An 18,748-nucleotide genomic window follows, 5' to 3' on the forward strand; every position below is an offset into this window, starting at 1 on the left:
ATAGTGCCGAATAATCGCTTATTTCCAGGTCCTGGAGGCAAAACACTGTGGATGCATATTTGTAAAATTATAGTGAGCAAAGCATGACATGCGACATTCAACAGTCAGACAAAATTGTTTTATACTGCATTTTTATTTTTATTTTATTGGCAGCTTTTCCTGATGGGACGTAGCTTGGATTTCAATGGGATGGTGATTGGCAAAGTAATATCAGAATCAGAATCAGAATCTGATTCTAATATGATGATATAGGTATTGTGCCCTGGAAAATGTTCAATTTACTATCCTGTGAAATTTTTACGAATCAATAAAAATCCATGTACTGAACATCTCAGAATGTGATCGTAGAGTTGGTGCCTCACAGCCAAATATTTTTACAAAGCATTTGTTATTCAGAAGTCATACATAGAATAACACTGTTATAATCAAACAAACAATATTCAAACTTTCTATATTGTAGGTCAATATATATATATATATATATATATATATATATATATACATAAATTTCGCTTTCTAATGATGACCCAACCTTAAAGCAAGGCATGGATGCACAGTGGGAGGCAGGAGGCCCATGGAATCTGAAAACTCTCCTTTTTTTTTTTTTTTGACGGGGAGGGGGGGGGTCTTACCCTCTAAATAAACTTTGGAGCTCGTGTGAAGGGGGAGAGAGAGAGAGAGAGAGAGAGAGAGAGGGAGAGAGAGAGAGAGAGAGAGAAGAGAGAGAGAGAGAGAGAGGGAGAGAGAGAGAGAGAGAGAGAGAGAGAGAGAGAGAGAGAGAGAGAGAGAAGAGAGAGAGAGAGAGAGAGAGAGAGAAGAGAGAGAGAGAGGAGAGAGAGAGAGGCATCGAGGGGAGCGAATGACTCCCGCACGCAAAGCAGAAAAGCGCTGAAAGTGCGGAGATTTTCGATGCGTCTGTCCGCCTCTGAGAGGACGTGCAGGTTTGAGCTCACAACTTTCTTTTACTTGTTAGTGGTACACGTCCTGTTGTGTGAGCGTGCGTTTTGTAACTTTTGATGCTGAATGAAAGGGAGCCCATCAGTGCGCCACCAGCACCAGGACGCACGGCGCGCCTCCACCGGACGCAGCAGAGGAGCAAGGGGAGGCCACTTGGAGGTCTCCCGATGGATAAAATACTTTAAAATGTCTGAGTCCTTTTGCAGTAGTTTCCGAATTTTGACCAGATGATATTCATGCTTTTTGTTTGGGGTGAATGCTCTTCGATGCCTCATTTTTGCTATTTCTGGCTTTCTTTGGACATATGAAGCTCCTGCGCAAGATGTTACTGTCCAAGCGGCCCAGGCAACATTGGGCCACTGTGCACTTTCATCAACACATATCACCACATTGTTGGGGGCCCCGTTCTGTCTAATAGGAGTCATCCACCAACCACCCCTGCCACTGTCAAAAAGGGATTCTTTGACCCACCTCGTGTTTTTGCTGAACATTGACATTGGCTTTCACCGGTCTCATCTTTGGGCTACTATGCAATTACAACTGATCTCCTTTGCTTGGATCATCTTGCACTGCATGGATTACACTGGATGTCAGCAGCACAGCACCTCCAGGCACCGGCAACATAAACGTGAGTACTGCACACGCACTAATATGGACAAATACTCAATACATAAAGTTTTTCTCATTCCTAACTAATATATACATCGATAGTCATGATGCTTTATTAATTATCATTTAAAAAAATAACCCAAGGCAGAAATTTTATTTCATTGCTGATATATTTCTAGAATGGAATTATTTGAAATGTCCAGCACCCTCAGATGCAGCCGCACACCGTTAAAAAAGTACAGTAGTCTCCTCCTTCCCCTCAAGTTAATTCGCTCTACTAATTTTCCTAATTTACCGCCCACTTGTGAGTAATCTAAAATGGCGTTTTTTGTTTTTGCTCAAGAGTGGCTACCTAAGTACCTTGGTTTAAGGGAACGACTTAATTGGCAGTGTGTTAATTGTTTTCTGTGCCGAGCTGTGTCGTATACTGGTTCTAGTCGCCCCCAAGAGGCCACAATGGGCCACACCACTCTACGGTATTAGTGGACTGAAACGTCCCCTGACTTGTAGGCCTACCTACTGTTTAAATAAAACGACTGTTCAAAGCTGCTGTTGGGAAATAATTTCATTTGGCTTCCGTGCTCATTTTATTTATCACGTGAAACACGTTTGTTTTAAATACAAGTTATTTTTTTTATATATATCTGATCAAAACGCAAAGTAGATTGCAGCATGCACATGCTGATAATTAAGAAAATGTTATTGTATGACATGGATGAAAAGGGGTGAAATGCCCTCTTTCCTGGGAGTCCCTCAGTGCTTCTCATTGAACATTCTATCAGCAATCAACAATGATTTCCTTACATTTTTTTCCACATCCACTTTATCACTGAAGGGTCGAAAGAATTCTTATGTGACCAGGGCATCTATTCCCTGCGAGTGTGGTGACAGAAAACGGTCTGATCAATAGACCTTTGGACTTATGTTTTTATCCCAGCCACCTGTCGTGCTTTCTTTACATCTTATTATTTAGTTCTAAATCGGCAGGGTTGCAATTGCTTTTGGCAACTTTGTTCATTGTAATTTAGCTCAGTTGAGAAATTGGTTCCGGCCTCACACTGGGAAAATAACTTAAATAGAATAAAAAAAAACTCTACAGATAAATTAAAAATATATATTATTTCGCATAGATTTTTTTTAATAAATTTATTGACTGTGATCCATGTGCTGTTTTAAAATTATATAGCAGTAACATGCAATATTTAGTAAGTTGACCCTTTGGAGAAATGACCAACTAGAGCAGTAACTGTGATTTCTCCCAACCAAACACCGAAGAAGACTAATCATAATAATGACTTTTTATTTATTGCTCTCCAGTAGAGTAGGACTGCAATCTACAATAGTGCTTATAAGAAAATGTAAATTTTTTTATGTTGCTTGGATAGCTTCTTTACTTGTTTTTCATCTAGACGTTATTTACATTATTCTGATTTAATTGGATATGTGACCATCCATATGAGTGCACTAATTTGCCATAAAAGAGGTTGCACAGTAAAAATCCTAATCCTAATATTTTTCACTATTGGGAGGATTATTCGAGGAATTTGGAGGTGAATGAGTACCGACGTCACAGAAAAAGACAGATTGTAAGTGTCCAATTGTACAATTCAACGATTCAAATTTATCATGAAGCAATTTAAAGGGAAGTTGGTGGTGAAACTCCAACAGATTATTTCAACTTGATTGATTTGACGTGTTTAAGATTAAAATGGCACAGTTTGAATAAATGCCATTAAAATATATTTATTTTATTCAGACGATAACGCTGTTTTTTTTAATTCATTCGCACACTATATTGGTATGTTCTCCAAAATCGTACTGCCCATATGAGTTTGTATCAGTGTAAGGTGAGGCCCAAGACCAATTCCTAAATCTTAAGGATTTTTGGCTGGGACCGATGGCCACAAGGCTTGAGGATAGAGAAACTGTTTTCTAACAGTTGTAAAATGTTATGGAATAACTCACCCTTATCTATTGGCAGGGGCACAATAATAGACATGAGCCAATGCATTCCAAACAGATTTTTTTTCTGACATTTAACTACAACTTTATACTTTCTATTAAAGGACTAAAAAAGTTTGATCAACAATTTTGTTACTGTATCCTTGTTACATCTTCATTGCATGCACAACAGAAATTGCGGTGCCATCAAATTACATTATACAGTATCGAAAAGTGTTTACATAAAATATATTGTATACCTAAAAAAAAAACAATAACTGTATCATCATGAACTAAGCCATCCATCCTAACTTAACTCAGTTCTCCACCAAGAATTGCTTCTTGCAATATTTGTGTGGAACAAGTACAAGTGTTATTCTTTTGTTGATTAATTGGAAATTACAAAAATGCATACAATTTGCAAAAAATGAAGAATTTTGAGAACAACAGCAGCTACATTAGTTCCGACTCCCACACCATTTGAGATTATTAACTCACATTCAATTCCTGTAATTGTACAAAGTACATAAAAAGGAGTATATATACATTCGTTTGTGCTACATATATATATTGTACTCCTCATTATTGCTCCTCTTGTGTCAGCTAAATACTATAGGGCAACCTTAATATGATGCATCAATAAACATGCTGTAAATCAATACCTCTTTGATGTTATCATCATAAAAAATCTAATAATCCCTTGAATACAAAATGGCAGTACAGATACAGTAGGCTCCCATCCATCCATTTTCTGATTGGATTGTCCCTTTCAGAGTGCACACTGTTGATTGCAGAAATGGCTGCCTGCCACTTTGTGGTCAGAGTCCGGATTTTTTTTCTATGTCCATGTTAGACAAATAATAGTAATTCTAGTTATCTTTATAAAGTAGATTTAGCTATTCTTTTATGCAATTACACTCTCATTGAAAGAAAAGATTCATCTGTTGAGGATAATTGTACATGATCATAAGCCCCAGTGGTGGCAGATTCTTACTGGCCACATCAGAAGCAACTTTCTTTGGGATCATTCATCACAATGACTCCGACAAATCAATTGTTTGAGGGGTAGGAAAGTTGCAATTACTGCCCCCGTATGAGTGCTTAAATAAAAATTTAACAAAAAGACAGTCGGCAAGTTAACTGCATAATCTTGTTAGACTTATTTGGGATTGTTGATACAAGTGAGGTTGGTACACAGGGGGAAAAAAGGCTTTTTCTCAATGACAATCACAGGATTGTTAAATAAATAAATAACTATGCTACTGCTGGTTTCAACAGAGATCTCTGGTGTGAGTTCAGGGTGCCAGCAGGGTGGCTGTCTAACCTGCTCTGACTATAATGGCTGCCTTTCCTGCAAGCCACGCTTCTTCATGCATTTGGAGAGGATTGGGATGAAGCAGATCGGGGTGTGCATGACTTCCTGTCCTCCAGGCTTTTACGGCACCCGCTCACCAGAAAGAAATACTTGCACAAGTAAGGCTTTTGCCATCTATCTTCCTCTCGTGCAATGTGTGGCCAATGGTCACACAATAGTATGTATTTAACTGGCAAACAGTCACATGTCCTTACATCCACACGTGATAAAATAATGTGTGAACAGTAAGAAGCAACCTTCCTTCAGTGGTCTACAATATATTCTCAACTGGAGGATATGTACGCATGTGCGCACCCACACACACACACACACACACACACACACACACACAGTGACACCATGTATATTTAACGCAGAGGAAACACATCATGATTGGTGCCATTTAAATAAATACCGGTGGTGGGTCGATGTTTCTCTGTCAAGAGTGCAGGTCTGAGTGTGACTCCTGCTTCAACAAGAACTTCTGCACACGGTGCCGGATAGGGTTCTATCTTCACCTAGGCAAGTGCCAAGAGAGCTGCCCAGAGGGGCTGGTCCGCAGCGATACGCAGAGGGAGTGTGTTCCCAGTGAGTACTCAATGTTATACGTACAGTACATGACATGTTTCTTCAGTGGCGTAGGATGCATCTTATGACAAGTTTTCCCAATATGAACCTTTAAAAGCCTGGGAATGTGAATGTGAAATGTGCGTATACAATTTGTTTCTACTGTATATCATTGCAGCATGCCCTGCAGAGTGTGAGTTATGTGTGAACCGGGAGACATGTACAAGGTGCCAGCCGGGCCTGTATCAGCTCAACGGGAGATGCCATCACATCTGTCCCGATGACTATGAACCTAGTGACAAACTCATGGAGTGTATTCGGCAAGGTTAGTCACATATGCACTCCATACTATGCAACAGGATTTCATAAGAAAATGAGTCTCCACCAAAACCCAATCAGAAAACATTATTTGTACTTTGAAGCTTCTCCCAACAGAGTTGCACACGAATGGAGCACATATGGACTCACAACCACTGACTGACACGATCATTTTAATCCTGGGCTGTTTTTGGTCCCTGCACTACTCTTAGTTGGTGTGCTGGTTCAAATGTATCAGTGTGTGGATAATACATTCCATGCCTAACTAAATAAAATTTGCCAAACCTTTAAACTGTCAACGTAGTCTAGCTTTATGTTCCTTTTCCACTGACGTGTTTGTAACAGCTCTGCTCTCTATTGACTTTGTATTTACAAAAGAGGTACAACTGGGGACTATTTCAGGTACCAGATCTATCAGTGTTTTGAGGACCTTCATTTCCTGCACATTATTCAAAAGTAGAAAACTGACCATCTCAAACAATGAGTCCGAGTTAAACACATTTTAAAAAAAACATATAATCAGAATCTTTGACCTTTCGTACAAAAGCCAACTAGAAAAATGGTTCCAACAAGTGTGTTGCTCATCTGCTTTACACTATCACAACTCCCAACAATATGGTACTCGAACACATCCTGAACACAAAAAGCATGCATGTGTGACACATCTCATCCTCATCTACCATAGAGCCAAAATAATAATCTTCACTTTCATCTTCCCTTCAAGTGCACTGCGAAGTGGCAGAGTGGAGCGAGTGGAGTCCCTGCTCTCGGTCCGACAGAAACTGTGGCTTCAAACGGGGGCAGGAGACCCGCAAACGGCAGGTCTTGCAGCACTCATCGCCTTTTGGCAAACCGTGTCCTGAGATCTTAGAGATCAAAGAGTGTCTGGTCAAGAGGAAACAATGTCCAGGTTAGTTGAACACTGATGAAGACAAATAAAAGTAAGACAAGAGAAACCTTGTCACAGAATAGCAAGTTTTCCAGTTTTGGGACTGCTGAACTGTTGCTCATTTTTAGACATTATGGTGAGACGTGGGCAAGGTTTTGAAGTCCAGACCTCACTGCTTTTACAATCACAGCTAGTCTATCTTCCGCTCAGGACTATGACTGTTTACTCAGAGGATTGTCTTTGTGGTTAGAGGGAGGACAGTTGGGATTGGAGGGAGTGGAGGGGCATGTATGATGTCACTACAGGGATATTGTGCCATTCTCACGAGATCTCACTTTAAAACAGTAGGACCGCAAAATACCTACGTCGTAATCATGATTATATCCATACAACGGGAAGAAAACTACCCTCAGACAGAATTGTCTCAATACAAATCCCGATGTTTTGTTTTCTGTGTCAACTGTGTGTGTGGTTGCTGAGGTGCTTGGTGGCTACAGCTGGTTGTTTTGTAGCAGGGCTCTGTAGTGTTAAATGACAGATCGCAGACAAGCCGAGATCTAGCCCCGTGGGGGCCTCACATTTACAGAACAAACACGTGTATGAGTGTGTGAGTGTGTGTGTCTGTGTGTGTGATGCAGTAGAAAAGCAGTTCACTCTGGAGCAGAAACAGCCAGCCCAACATCAACATCCTCCCCCAGGGAGGCACACAACGACCAGGGGATCAGTATTGGTTTATCCCTGCAGCTGCCAATACCGACACAAACCAATACACAACTTTATAATAACCCTATACATTTGAATTACATATGATAGACGCATTTGGCGCTAAATAACCAATCCACTGTGGTGACACTCGAGCAGACGCACTGCCGGTGATAACTTGTGAAGATTCAAATGTGTTGCCGTGATTTTAAATACAGACAGTGAAAGCTGCACTCTGTCCCCCTCACGCTCCGTCTATACTCTCACCCTTTCCAGCCAACCTCACCCCCCGTGCACACACTCCCTGACGCACCAAAGAAAACATAGTGCCTCATGTAAGCTCCCTGCTAATGCTCCCTGTCAGTTGAGTTGGAAAGTGGCTTTATTGTGGCTAATAGTGAATGTTAGTGTAGGTTGAGGCCATGTCCACAGTAACACAGTTATTCCATTCCATTTTCTACATCGCTTATCCTCACTAGGGTGGCGTGTATGCTGGAGCCTATCCTAGCTAACTGGGGGCAGATGGCGGGGTACACCCTGAACTGGTTGCCAGGCTCTTGCAAGCCACATATAAACAAACAATAACTCACACTCATGTTCATACTGACAGACACTTTTGTGTCTTCACATTACCTGCTATGAATGTTTTCGGGATATGGGAGGAAACAAGACTACCCGGAGAATACCCATGCAGACACGGGGAGAACATGAAAAGTTCACACAGGCAAGGCTGGATTTGAACCTAGGTCCTCAGAACTGTAAAGCAGATTTGCTAACCAGTCATACACCATGCCGCAAAACATTATTTTTTCATTATCTATTTATTCATAATATTGTCCTTTGAATTCTGGGATTTTTTTCCCCACCACACACAAACCACATTAAGGTCACTGAAAATTAAAAAGCAGTTACAACTTTCCAAAACTTTTTTTCCAGTTGTCTCTGTTGCATGACTTCATGTTATGTGTCATTCTGTATTTGGTGTACAGTAATTTAAATTCAGGTGTGTTCAAGAGTAACACTTATTGCTACATTATTGACAATATAAATTCCTCCTGAGTTCGGCATTATTGTTGAATTGCCTAGGCAGAAGATATTTTCTCCAGGTTCAAATTTCAGTGAGAAGGGAAAATTTCTGATGTGATGGAGCAATGTTAATCAATGGTTCTTACTGTGATTAGCCAGTAGCTTTAGCTCTTCAGGGATCTGTGGTAAATGAAAACTAATTATGTTATGCTGCATCCTCTCCTCACTGTTTACATTCTGCACACGCTATGGGGTCAGTGGTCTGACCTTAGAGAGCCCCCTGTAATCCTCCAACAGCCCTTAGACACTGATACATCCTCCTCCCCTTCTTTTCCTGCTCTCTACTTTCCTTTTTTTCCCCCCTCCTCCCTCATACATTGCTTTCACCCTTCACATAAGAACACTTTTTAAGTATCGTCATCTTTTTTCACCATCCACAATCCTCAATTGGTATTGGGATTATTTTTCTCCTTGAATCCCTCAATACGGTAATCCCACGTTTATCACGGCTATTATGTTCTCGACCACCTTTCAATAGATGAAATCCATTGAAGTAGCAACCAAGTTATTGACATATACCATCCATCCATGCATTTTCTTGGCTGCTTATCCTCACGAGGGTCGCAGGGAGTGCTGGAGCATATCCTAGCTGTCGGGCATGAGGCGGGGTACACTCTGAACTGGTTGCCAGCCAATAACGGCAGATAGAGATAAACAGTCACACTCACAATCACACCTAGGGGCAATTTAGAGTGTCCAATTAATGCTGCATGTTTTTGGGATGTGGGAGGAAACCAGAGTGCCCGGAGAAAATCCACGCAAGTATGGGGAGAATATGCAAACTCCACACAGGCAGGGCCGGGATTTGAACGCAAGTGCTCAGAACTGTGAGGCCAACGCTCTACAGCTGCGCCACAGATCTTGCCAGTCACATCATTTTATGTGGGCTGCGAAAGCAAATCATGTCCATCAACTTCTATGATTCTTGTTAAAATCTTCACCCAAATTTCAAATTGTCCACCATCCATCCATTTTATGAGCCTCTTATCCTCACAAGAGTCACGCGAGTGCTTGCAGATGTAATAAATTATTTTAATACAGTATGTTGCAAGCAGGCGGCACATTGGGCAGCTGTAGAGTATTGGCCTCACAGTTCTAAAGATCAGGGTTCAAATCCTGTGTGGAGCTTACATGTTTTCCCTGTGCCGACGTGGATTTTCTCCTCCCACATCTCAAAATCATGCAATAACTGGAGACTCAAAATTGCCCTTAGGTGTGATTGTGAGTGCAACTGTTGTCCGTCTCCATGTGCCCTGTGATTGTCTGGCAATCAGTTTAGGGTTTAATAGAGAAATCCAGTGGAGCAACTGAAATTTGTTTATACTGTGAACTAAAATGAAGAAAAAAAAACTTGATACACTGAACCTGTAATAACCACAATATCGCGATACTTACTTTTCAAACTGACAATGTGTCTATTATTCCAGCAAACCTTCACCTCTGAAATTGCTGTGATCCATGACTTCTTTTACTTCTTTATTCTGACTGCATATTACACCAGAGTGCAGTAGAAGGACCACAAAATGCTATTTCACTCAGTCCTCACTGGAGTGAAGTACCAGCTCTGACCACAGAAGGAATGAACTGCAGAAAACTAAACACATCCATTATTAATCATGTGGATGAGACATAGAGAACAAGGCACGGTATGATGCTTTCTGACTGAAGGTAGAGCAAAGGACAGAGATTAGGAGAAAGCATCTATCCATTCATTATCTGAGCCGTTTATCCTAACAAGGGTCGCGGGAGTTCTGGAGCCTATCCCGGCTATCTTCGGGCAGGAGGATGTGCACACTCTGAACTGGTTGCCAGCCAATCACAGGGCACATGGAGACAAGACAAGAGTTCCACTCACAATCACAACTAAGGGCAATTTAGAATCACCAATTAATACTGTATATGTTTTTGGGATGTGGGAGGAAACCGGAGTACCCGAAGAAAACCCACACAGGCACGGGGAGAACATGCAAACTCCACAGAAGCAGGGATGGGATTTGAACCCCAGACCTCAGAACTGTGAGGCAGAGACTCTAACTAGTTGCTCCACCGTGCCGCCACTAATAGAACGAGACATGCAAAAAGTGTTGACTGTAACTTCCACTTTCTTCACTGATTGAATAAAAAGTAGTAAATATTGTATTGTTAATCTCTAAGAAAAAGCAAATAAAGATGCAAGTGACCTCACTATCGTCAGAATATACAGTATGAGACAGTGCGATAAAAAACTAATTATTTTAATGAGTAGTTTCTTCTGATTTCACATGTGACAAAACTGCAATAGAAGTACGCTCACTTTCCAATCGGATGCGATTGCATGAATGACAGTTATTACATGATAGCCAACAAGGAAATTTGGCTCCACTCTAGTGTTATCCACAGCCTAAGATTGTGAATGTTTACACACACTTCCTCATCCGCCGCCATCTCCCTCAAGTTAGTGCAGGCTAATTTGTCCTTCGATCGACCTGATGTTCACCCCTCTGTATCTCCGCAGCTGAACAGATTTGTGAGGCTGCCACCTTTAACCTTTTAACTCCCAGCAACACGCACACCTCCTGTGCAAGCTACAGTAAATATAAGGTTGACACAATATTAGAGACACTTCTCTGTCGCATAGTTGTCCACTACAACCACGACAATGATATACATTGAATGACTTTCAAAGCAACAGCAGAAAGTTTTAGAAACATTAGATTATCCTGGCAGCCATTGCCACAGGCATTCCACTTGTTGGGCAGCACATAGCCTTTAATCCAACCATGGCTCCCCCAAAAGCTTTCCAGACGTCAGAACGCTTGCCACAAGGGATGTGCCACCAATAAAATCCACTCCGTCCCTTACAAATGTGTGTGGGTGAGTACTGAGTGCACACATACACCAACCTAAGACCCCTCCGCTGTATAATAGCATTACTGGTTTTTGTAATGTTACAAAGGAGTTGGGACATTGTGTTAAACATATATACTGTATAAGAAAATACAATGATTTGCAAACCATGTTCAACCTCTATTTAATCAAACACACTATAAGGACGAGATATTTAATGTTCAAATTGATCAAGTTTACTGTTTTTAGCAAATCATCATTACCTTAGAATTGTGTGGCCCCAACACGTTCCAAAAAAGCTGGGATAGGTGGCAAAAAAAAGACGAGGAATACTAATGATGATGATGATGATGATTGAGTATAAAAGGAGCTTCCCAGCCATTCGCAAGCAAAAATAGGGCAAGAGTCCCCTCTTTGTGAACAAATGTATGAGAAAAAAGACAAAGACTTTAAGGAAAATGTAGGTGAACATAGAAGTGCACGGTGACTAACTCAAGACTATGTATGATATTTTTTGATGCAAAGACTTAAATGATTATGTAAAGACTCAGTGCAAATCCTTACATTCAAATGAATCGGTTTCATGTGGGGAAAATGAACTCCATTTTAAAAAAACTGACATGAAAATTGTAACGTCTTCTTCACTCAGACTTCACAGTGAGACGTATGAAAACCTGACTTTGGGGAATGTGCTAGGTCTGTTGACAGTGTTACAACAAAACCCTCAAGAGGTGTCTCATTGCTTGCCCATTACACACTTGTCAAAACACAGTTTACAAAGACCCATCAGAAACAGTTTCAACAAACCAAATGCATGTTGGTTTTGATAAACACACTCCTAATCATCTCAACCCAGCATGGATTAGGTTTCTCCTCTGGCTCCACAAAAGCACGGGGTCTACAGTATGACTAATCCACCCAACTTGTTGTAAATAGTTATGGTGTCAGGAGAGGAAAAACAATGAGAGCGAAGGGGACTTCCTGTGTTTATAAAGGACCGGGGGCAGACCCTGAATGAGTCAGTGCACCCGATTACAGTGCTTCCATCGAGCCATCCATCCAAGCACTCATATAGCTTTCTTTACTGTGATTGCAATACAGTGGAATGGAATATTTAAATATTACTATTGTATGGTACAAATATTCAGATTAGGTAGACATACAGTATCACCCATAATATGTTTATGTACATACACTCACACTTTTTAGGTACACTTGCACAAACCATATGTCAAACTCCAACACAAGAGCTGAATAAAAAATAATATCCCTTTACTTTACACGGATAATACCAAATTACACAAATTCAGTTATTCATTGACAAAGTTTACTTTCATTGTTTAAGACATTTGAAACAATATTCAGCAAGATTTATTTCAGTTTCCACCGCTGCAAATTACAACAATATAGAACATATTGCTGAATTAAAAGAGAATTATTTTCTTTTTAAATTATAAAAAAGTTTGACACCGCTCATTTGGTGCACTTATTATCAAATCATATTAATACTGTTACATGACAAATTGGGGGACAATTAGAAGACAAGAATAACAGTCTCCTCAAATATCGCCTAAATTACTGTAGAAAATGATTTGGTAACAGTAAAATGGAATCTCTCAACATAACTGAAAATTGTTATGACAATTTGGAATTTGGGTGCAAATCTTAGCAAAAATCACAGAAGTTGACGAACATGATTTGCTTACTGCCCACATAAAATGATGTGGTGGGCCGCATAGGGCTCCCCAGCCTTGAGTTTGACACCGATGCATTAAGCCAGGATTGTCAAACAAATGTTTATCACAAGCCATATTGTAGTTACGATTTCCCTCAGAAGGCCGTTATGACTGTGGAACCATAAAAATCTTTAGTCACCTTATCATATTTACACATGACATTTATAAACTAATTTCAGAATTAGAAATCAAAAGAAATGGGTTTTTCAACTATTGTTCCTGTTTGGTAACACAAAAATGATTGCAATATTATAACGTTAGAATTCATATAACAATTTGAAATGTTGGTACAGATTTTAACAAAAAAGGAAAAGAAAATAGAAAACAAAGTAAACATGTTTTGTCTTGGCGGGCCACATTTGGTGGGCCGGATCTGGCCTCCGAGGCTTGAGTTTGACACCTGGGCGTTAATGTATGAGCAGGTTGACAATGTTCCAAAGGCCTGGTGCGAGAGTGTGATGGGCGCTAAAGGGAGGGTCACGAAGCGTGCCTTCCCCTGTCTAGTAAGTGGACAGAGATGATTAATGAGCAGCCAAAATAAGGGGTTGTGTGTGTGAGGGGTGGGAGTGGATTGGTACATAGCCGATAGAGAAGGAGACGGCGAAATCTCTACCTCTCTCTCCCTTTATCTCTTACTCCCTCTCCCCTGAGTGTGTACCTACTGCCGACTTCAGCAGTTTCACAATCCCACTAAGCAGCCCAACAAGCAGCGCTGCTTGTTTCCACTCACACATGAATAGCAGCAGCACAACCACAGAAAAAAAAGGGGGCCTCCGCATTTGCTCGCTGGTTCCATCTCCAGGACTCCCTGAGACATTATTATCATTATTACTGTATACTGTAGCCCAACTACAGATAAACCTTCAGCATACCAAAACGGTTGGTTTTGTTTATGGGATGTTGCAAGAGCAGATACTGGGAGGGGTTTATTTAAAGGCTTTCTATTTTGGACAAAAGCCTGCTCATCACTCCAGAGAAGGCAGCAACAGCTGATGTGCTTGGCAATGGATTTGTTTTTAAAGACTGACCCCTACTGGTCAATGACCTTAAAGCATCACTATTAAATCGAATTGGAAAATACAGTAATGCCCCAGTGTGACTGGCAGGCATTAAATTGTCAAACAGAATTTCTAAAATGTATGCCCTGGGATTGGCTGGCAATCAGTGCATGAGTCGACCAGGCCTCTGGCCCAATGTCAGCTGGTATAGACACCAGCTCACTTGTGACCCTAATGACGAAAATGTGTATTAAAAAAAAATTAAAAAGGATAAATCAAAATACATCTCTATATTCTGTCTGAAGGAACGACTTTCATTGTTCTAATATTTTGGCCATCTCATTAAATTAGACATGGTAACCAAAACAATGTTTTTAAATACATTTCAACTATAATTGGCAAATAGTGGTAGTTTTCTTTCGGCTTGTCCCTTTTGGGGTCGCCACAGCGTGTCATCTCAGATGAACGCACATATATTTGGCACAATTTTTACGCCGGATGCCCTTCCTAATGCAACCCTTCTCAGGGAGTGGAGACCCCAGTGGGATTATTTGGTTTGGTAAACCCCCTGGTTTATCAAACCAAATAATTGACAAATAAATTAATCCTTATCGGGAACCATTGGAAACAATAACTAAGGTATACCTTTTTGATTAAAATATATCGAGGTCATGCATGTGTGGGCTACCTAATGTGGTGGCCAGTGAGTCTATGTTAGCTGAAGGTGAGCACTGGGAATTCCAGATCATGCAAGAGTTAAGCAAGGGTATTATAGTTGCAATACTCTTAGCTGCAACAACAGCAAAGAACATTATTACACAGTCTGAAACTTCACATACTGTAACACAACTCATAACCCTTCGTTGGGAAACTTTAAGTTAACTAGCGTTCTGGTTATACTTAACTAGATGTTTAATGCATGCAGCTTTGTATGGTTGATATGTTGTATTTCATGGATGCAGTTGAATTTGGTGAATAGTCTTCGGAAATCACATACTGTGAATTTCAGTTGAGAAATGAAATGACTAGACGGCTTTTCCCCAACACAGGTCGGAAGCCAAATGATCGAAAAGGACGCAGGAATCGTAACAACAACCGCAAAGAGAACCAAGAGGTCAGAAGGGACAGGAAACGGGAGCGCGAAAGGGCTCGAGACACGGGGGACCGCCAAGACAACAGTAACAAAACAGAGCACAGACATCGGCGAGGTCATGACCTTAACCCTTTCTCCCTTGCGGAGGGCCTTGTACAGTAGCTCTGGGGACACATCACATCTAAAACCTCCCAAAACCTTGTTCCTCTTCTTACCGTCAACCGCTCCTTGCCCCTCTCAACTCCTGGCTGTGGGAGTGTCGCTGCTACCTGTACGATTTGAATAAACTGTTAATGCACAAGCGGGATAGGGGCCTAAAGATTGCAAATGTTTAGATTTTTCTGTGTAGCTACTCTTCTTTTACTTCTACCACTGACTCGTGTCTCATTTGAAAATGAAAAAGAGACACCGCTGAGACTGCTGCTGGTACGAACAAACAAAGATGAGATCGGTGTGGAGCAACAGTAGGCAGTCCGAAAGACAATGACACTCACTACACTTAAAGCTTGTTGATATGGTTATTTAATGGGGCCCTGTTACAACGTTGCGCTCTTGGATTTTGAATGTAGATTTTCCAACATTATTTAGGACATTTTGTTTTGTTGTTCAGGATTTTTAGATCAATCTACTTTATTTTATTTGGTGCAGATTTTGTAAAGACAAAAAAATTAAAAGTTGTTCTTCTTTGCCTTCTTGTGACCATTTCCTAATCACAGTTGAAAGGGATGTCGTGGAACAGTCGCTGTTGAGTCAAAGGAAGGCAACATGGGACAAAGTCCCATGCTGTCATGGAAATAAATCAAGTTCTATTCACGGAGGAAAATAATCTAATTCACCATAAAATTTTGCTGTTTAAATTGAACTTGGTCCATACCCAAAATTCAAAAGTACCTGTCAAGCAAATAAAACTTTTATAGTTTTTTGTAGTCTGGTCTTTTATCTGTTCTCACATTGTGTACATCTTTGGGAATCACAAGTGTGATCAAAATTGATTGAAAAATTAATAGTGTATGAGCGTACCATTAATTATTTGAACATTTACCACATGACAGACCTTAAATGGACTTACCTTCCTGTGTGGAGTTAGCATGTTCTTCCAATGCATCTGTGTTTGTATAGGTACTCCAGCTTTTTCCCACATCCCAAAAACTTGGTGTGCAAAATGAAGACTTACTCTCTACCATGTTCATATTCTTTCTACGAGCACCCTCAGATGGACTGGGAACTCGTTATTTCCCTTTTTGGCCAAAGTCAGCTGGGATCGCCTCCAGCTCACCTGGAACCCTACAGAGTGTAAGTGTATATAAAAAATAATTCTTGTCGTTATTTGATTGTAATAGGCGCGATTGGTGGTATTGCCGTAAAAAGACAGAGTATAAAAACCCAACTATGAAAGTGAAAACTATGTGCATTTTATTGAGTGAAAAAGGTATCAATAATCAATCCCCATGCAAACATGAGTTAGTATTTAGTGAAAAATGTTGGGAAGTATATAAATAAGATGTTACAGTTGGGCATCAGGTTTGCACACAGCTCAGGAGGGATTGTTCCACTTCTCTTTTCATAAACTCTCTAATCCTTCAAGTAAGTCGCTTAGTTCTTGCTTGGAAACTCATACCTTCACCTACCTCTACAGGTTTGGCACAGTATTATGCCCTCGATATTTTACTCTGTGAAGGATGAGGAGCAGTGGGATCCGACACTTGTCTGCACAAGACACTTCGTAAATGGTTAGTTCAGTCTTACTTTTTACAGTTAGTTTGTTGTAGCTAACGAAAATCGCTACAGTGTGAGCTGAGCTCTGTAACATCTGCACCATCCCTCGTTGGTATAAAAGCATATTCCACCACCTTTCATTTTCCATGTTAGCGTATAGGTAAGTGCCTATATAAAAAATAATAATATATATATACATATATATATATGGGTACTTACCTGCATGCCAACACGGAAAACGAAAGGCTTTGGAATGTTATTTTTTTTAATATCAAGACCAACTCCATTTATTAAATTTTTTTTCAAAAAATAAAACCTGTATATTAGTTCACCACAAGCAAAGTGAAATGTTTAAAATTTTATGACAATGGCAGAAAGACAAAAGAATAAACAAATCCAGTATTTCACAAAATTCTCAAATCTTTCAAGTGGCTAACAAAAAAGGATCTTAAATGTAATGTTGGCCTTCTTAAAAGATTATCAATTAAGCTTCTTAGCTCGGCAACACAATCAGCACGATCGAGGTTGAAGCCTGGCAGCTTGATAGCAGCGTCGGCCACTTGTCCACAAAGCCAAGTCTCCGTGAAACACAGAGCCACAGAATGTCCAAAGTCTTTCGTAGGAAGCATTAGACCAGGGGTCACCAACGTGGTGCCCATGGACAAATGGTAGACCGCAAGGACCATATAAGGCGCCCACGAGGTATGTTCTAAAAATACCATAGGCCACAAATTGTTACTATTATTTTGGCTTTAAATTCTGAATCTGATTATCTTACGTGAATTAAAATTTTAAAATACTTCTGTCATTTACTACAATACATTAAAACAAAAATATTTTATGTACATGTAATGAACTGAGTCTGAAATTTGGCGCAAACAGGTCACGTAGCCCTTCATACAATCGGTGCTCACGAAGTAGCCCTCAGCCTCAAAAAGGTTGCTGAGCCGTGTTAGACATTCCCGCTTTTGAAGGCGGACTTGCATCCCGGATTGCAAGCTTCTTTGTCAGGAGGCTTCTAAGAGCCCGCTGACTAGCAACTCTGGAATTGAAAGTTGTCGAAAAAAAAAGTCAGAAGAAGGCTCTCTGATGGTTAGCAAGTCTTCTCTTGTGTACTTGAGTCCAGAGATGCCCGTGAAACACATAAACAGTAACAGAGAGCATTCCGGAGGCTACAACACTGGTAGGTGTTGGGTATGGAGATTAAATGGTGGCGTGCAATGTATGGATAATTCGGCAAAAAAATATGACATCAGTGAAAATAACCCATTATTTATTTGGGGAGTAGGAATCCTAGATGAATGTGTTGGAAATCCCAAAATTATGGTTGTGAAAAAAGATGGTGATTCTGACCTTATCTTATTGGACAACTTTGAGGGAACATTTCTTTATTATTCTGAGGGTTCGTATCGAGAAGAGGACTAATTTTAGACATTAAATACCACCCCGAAAAAAATCCCCCCCACCAACAGTCACCTTTTCATTACCATAATACATGTAGATAAAACAACATTTATGCCTTGTGCAAATTGTCATTTGCTACTAAACAAATTATCTATCCTTAACTGGAAATTGTTCCCACAATCTCAATACTTATATGTGTACTTTCAGTAGCCACATAATAGGTTCACGTGCAGTCTGGGAGTCAGTGTACCATTCAAAAAAACCATCTGAAAAATTCGACAATGTATTCCTCTCATGAGTTTGTGAAAGTGTACCTAGAATTAAGCAAAGTAACTGAAGAAAAAAACGAGCCCTAAGAATATTTTTTAATCTATTGTTTATTGGTGACCCGCATTTTACTCAATGACGTGCATGAAAATCACTGATGACAGTATTTCTTCTTTAGCAATGATACAGATTTATGAAAATAAATGAAATGTATCTTTGTAAAATGTAAGATGCAAGAAAGCAGTGCAAATTTTGTACCTTTAGGGGACAAAACCACATTTTCAA

General features: G+C 40.2%; 1 protein-coding gene across 1 annotated transcript; it reads left to right on the top strand.

The window, feature by feature from the left end:
- The first annotated feature begins 893 nt into the window (after window positions 1-893).
- rspo3 (R-spondin 3) lies at window positions 894-15,889 on the top strand. Its single transcript, XM_061820177.1, has 6 exons — window positions 894-1,585; window positions 4,786-4,980; window positions 5,306-5,449; window positions 5,607-5,753; window positions 6,471-6,656; window positions 15,033-15,889. The coding sequence occupies exons 1-6, from the start codon at window positions 1,486-1,488 to the stop codon at window positions 15,236-15,238; spliced, it is 978 nt and encodes a 325-aa protein (XP_061676161.1). The 5' UTR covers window positions 894-1,485; the 3' UTR covers window positions 15,239-15,889.
- The last annotated feature ends 2,859 nt before the right edge of the window (window positions 15,890-18,748 follow it).

The sequence above is a fragment of the Syngnathoides biaculeatus genome, chromosome 5 (genome assembly GCF_019802595.1).
Source record: "Syngnathoides biaculeatus isolate LvHL_M chromosome 5, ASM1980259v1, whole genome shotgun sequence".
Lineage (NCBI taxonomy): Eukaryota > Metazoa > Chordata > Actinopteri > Syngnathiformes > Syngnathidae > Syngnathoides > Syngnathoides biaculeatus.

Excerpts from the sequence above, each read along its gene's own strand:
- rspo3 (XM_061820177.1), top strand. The coding sequence starts at position 1,486 with ATGCAATTACAACTGATCTCCTTTGCTTGGATCATCTTGCACTGCATG. Across the intron at positions 4,981-5,305 it reads AGAAAGAAATACTTGCACAA|AGTGCAGGTCTGAGTGTGAC; the intron begins GTAAGGCTTTTG and ends TTCTCTGTCAAG. Across the intron at positions 6,657-15,032 it reads CAAGAGGAAACAATGTCCAG|GTCGGAAGCCAAATGATCGA; the intron begins GTTAGTTGAACA and ends TCCCCAACACAG.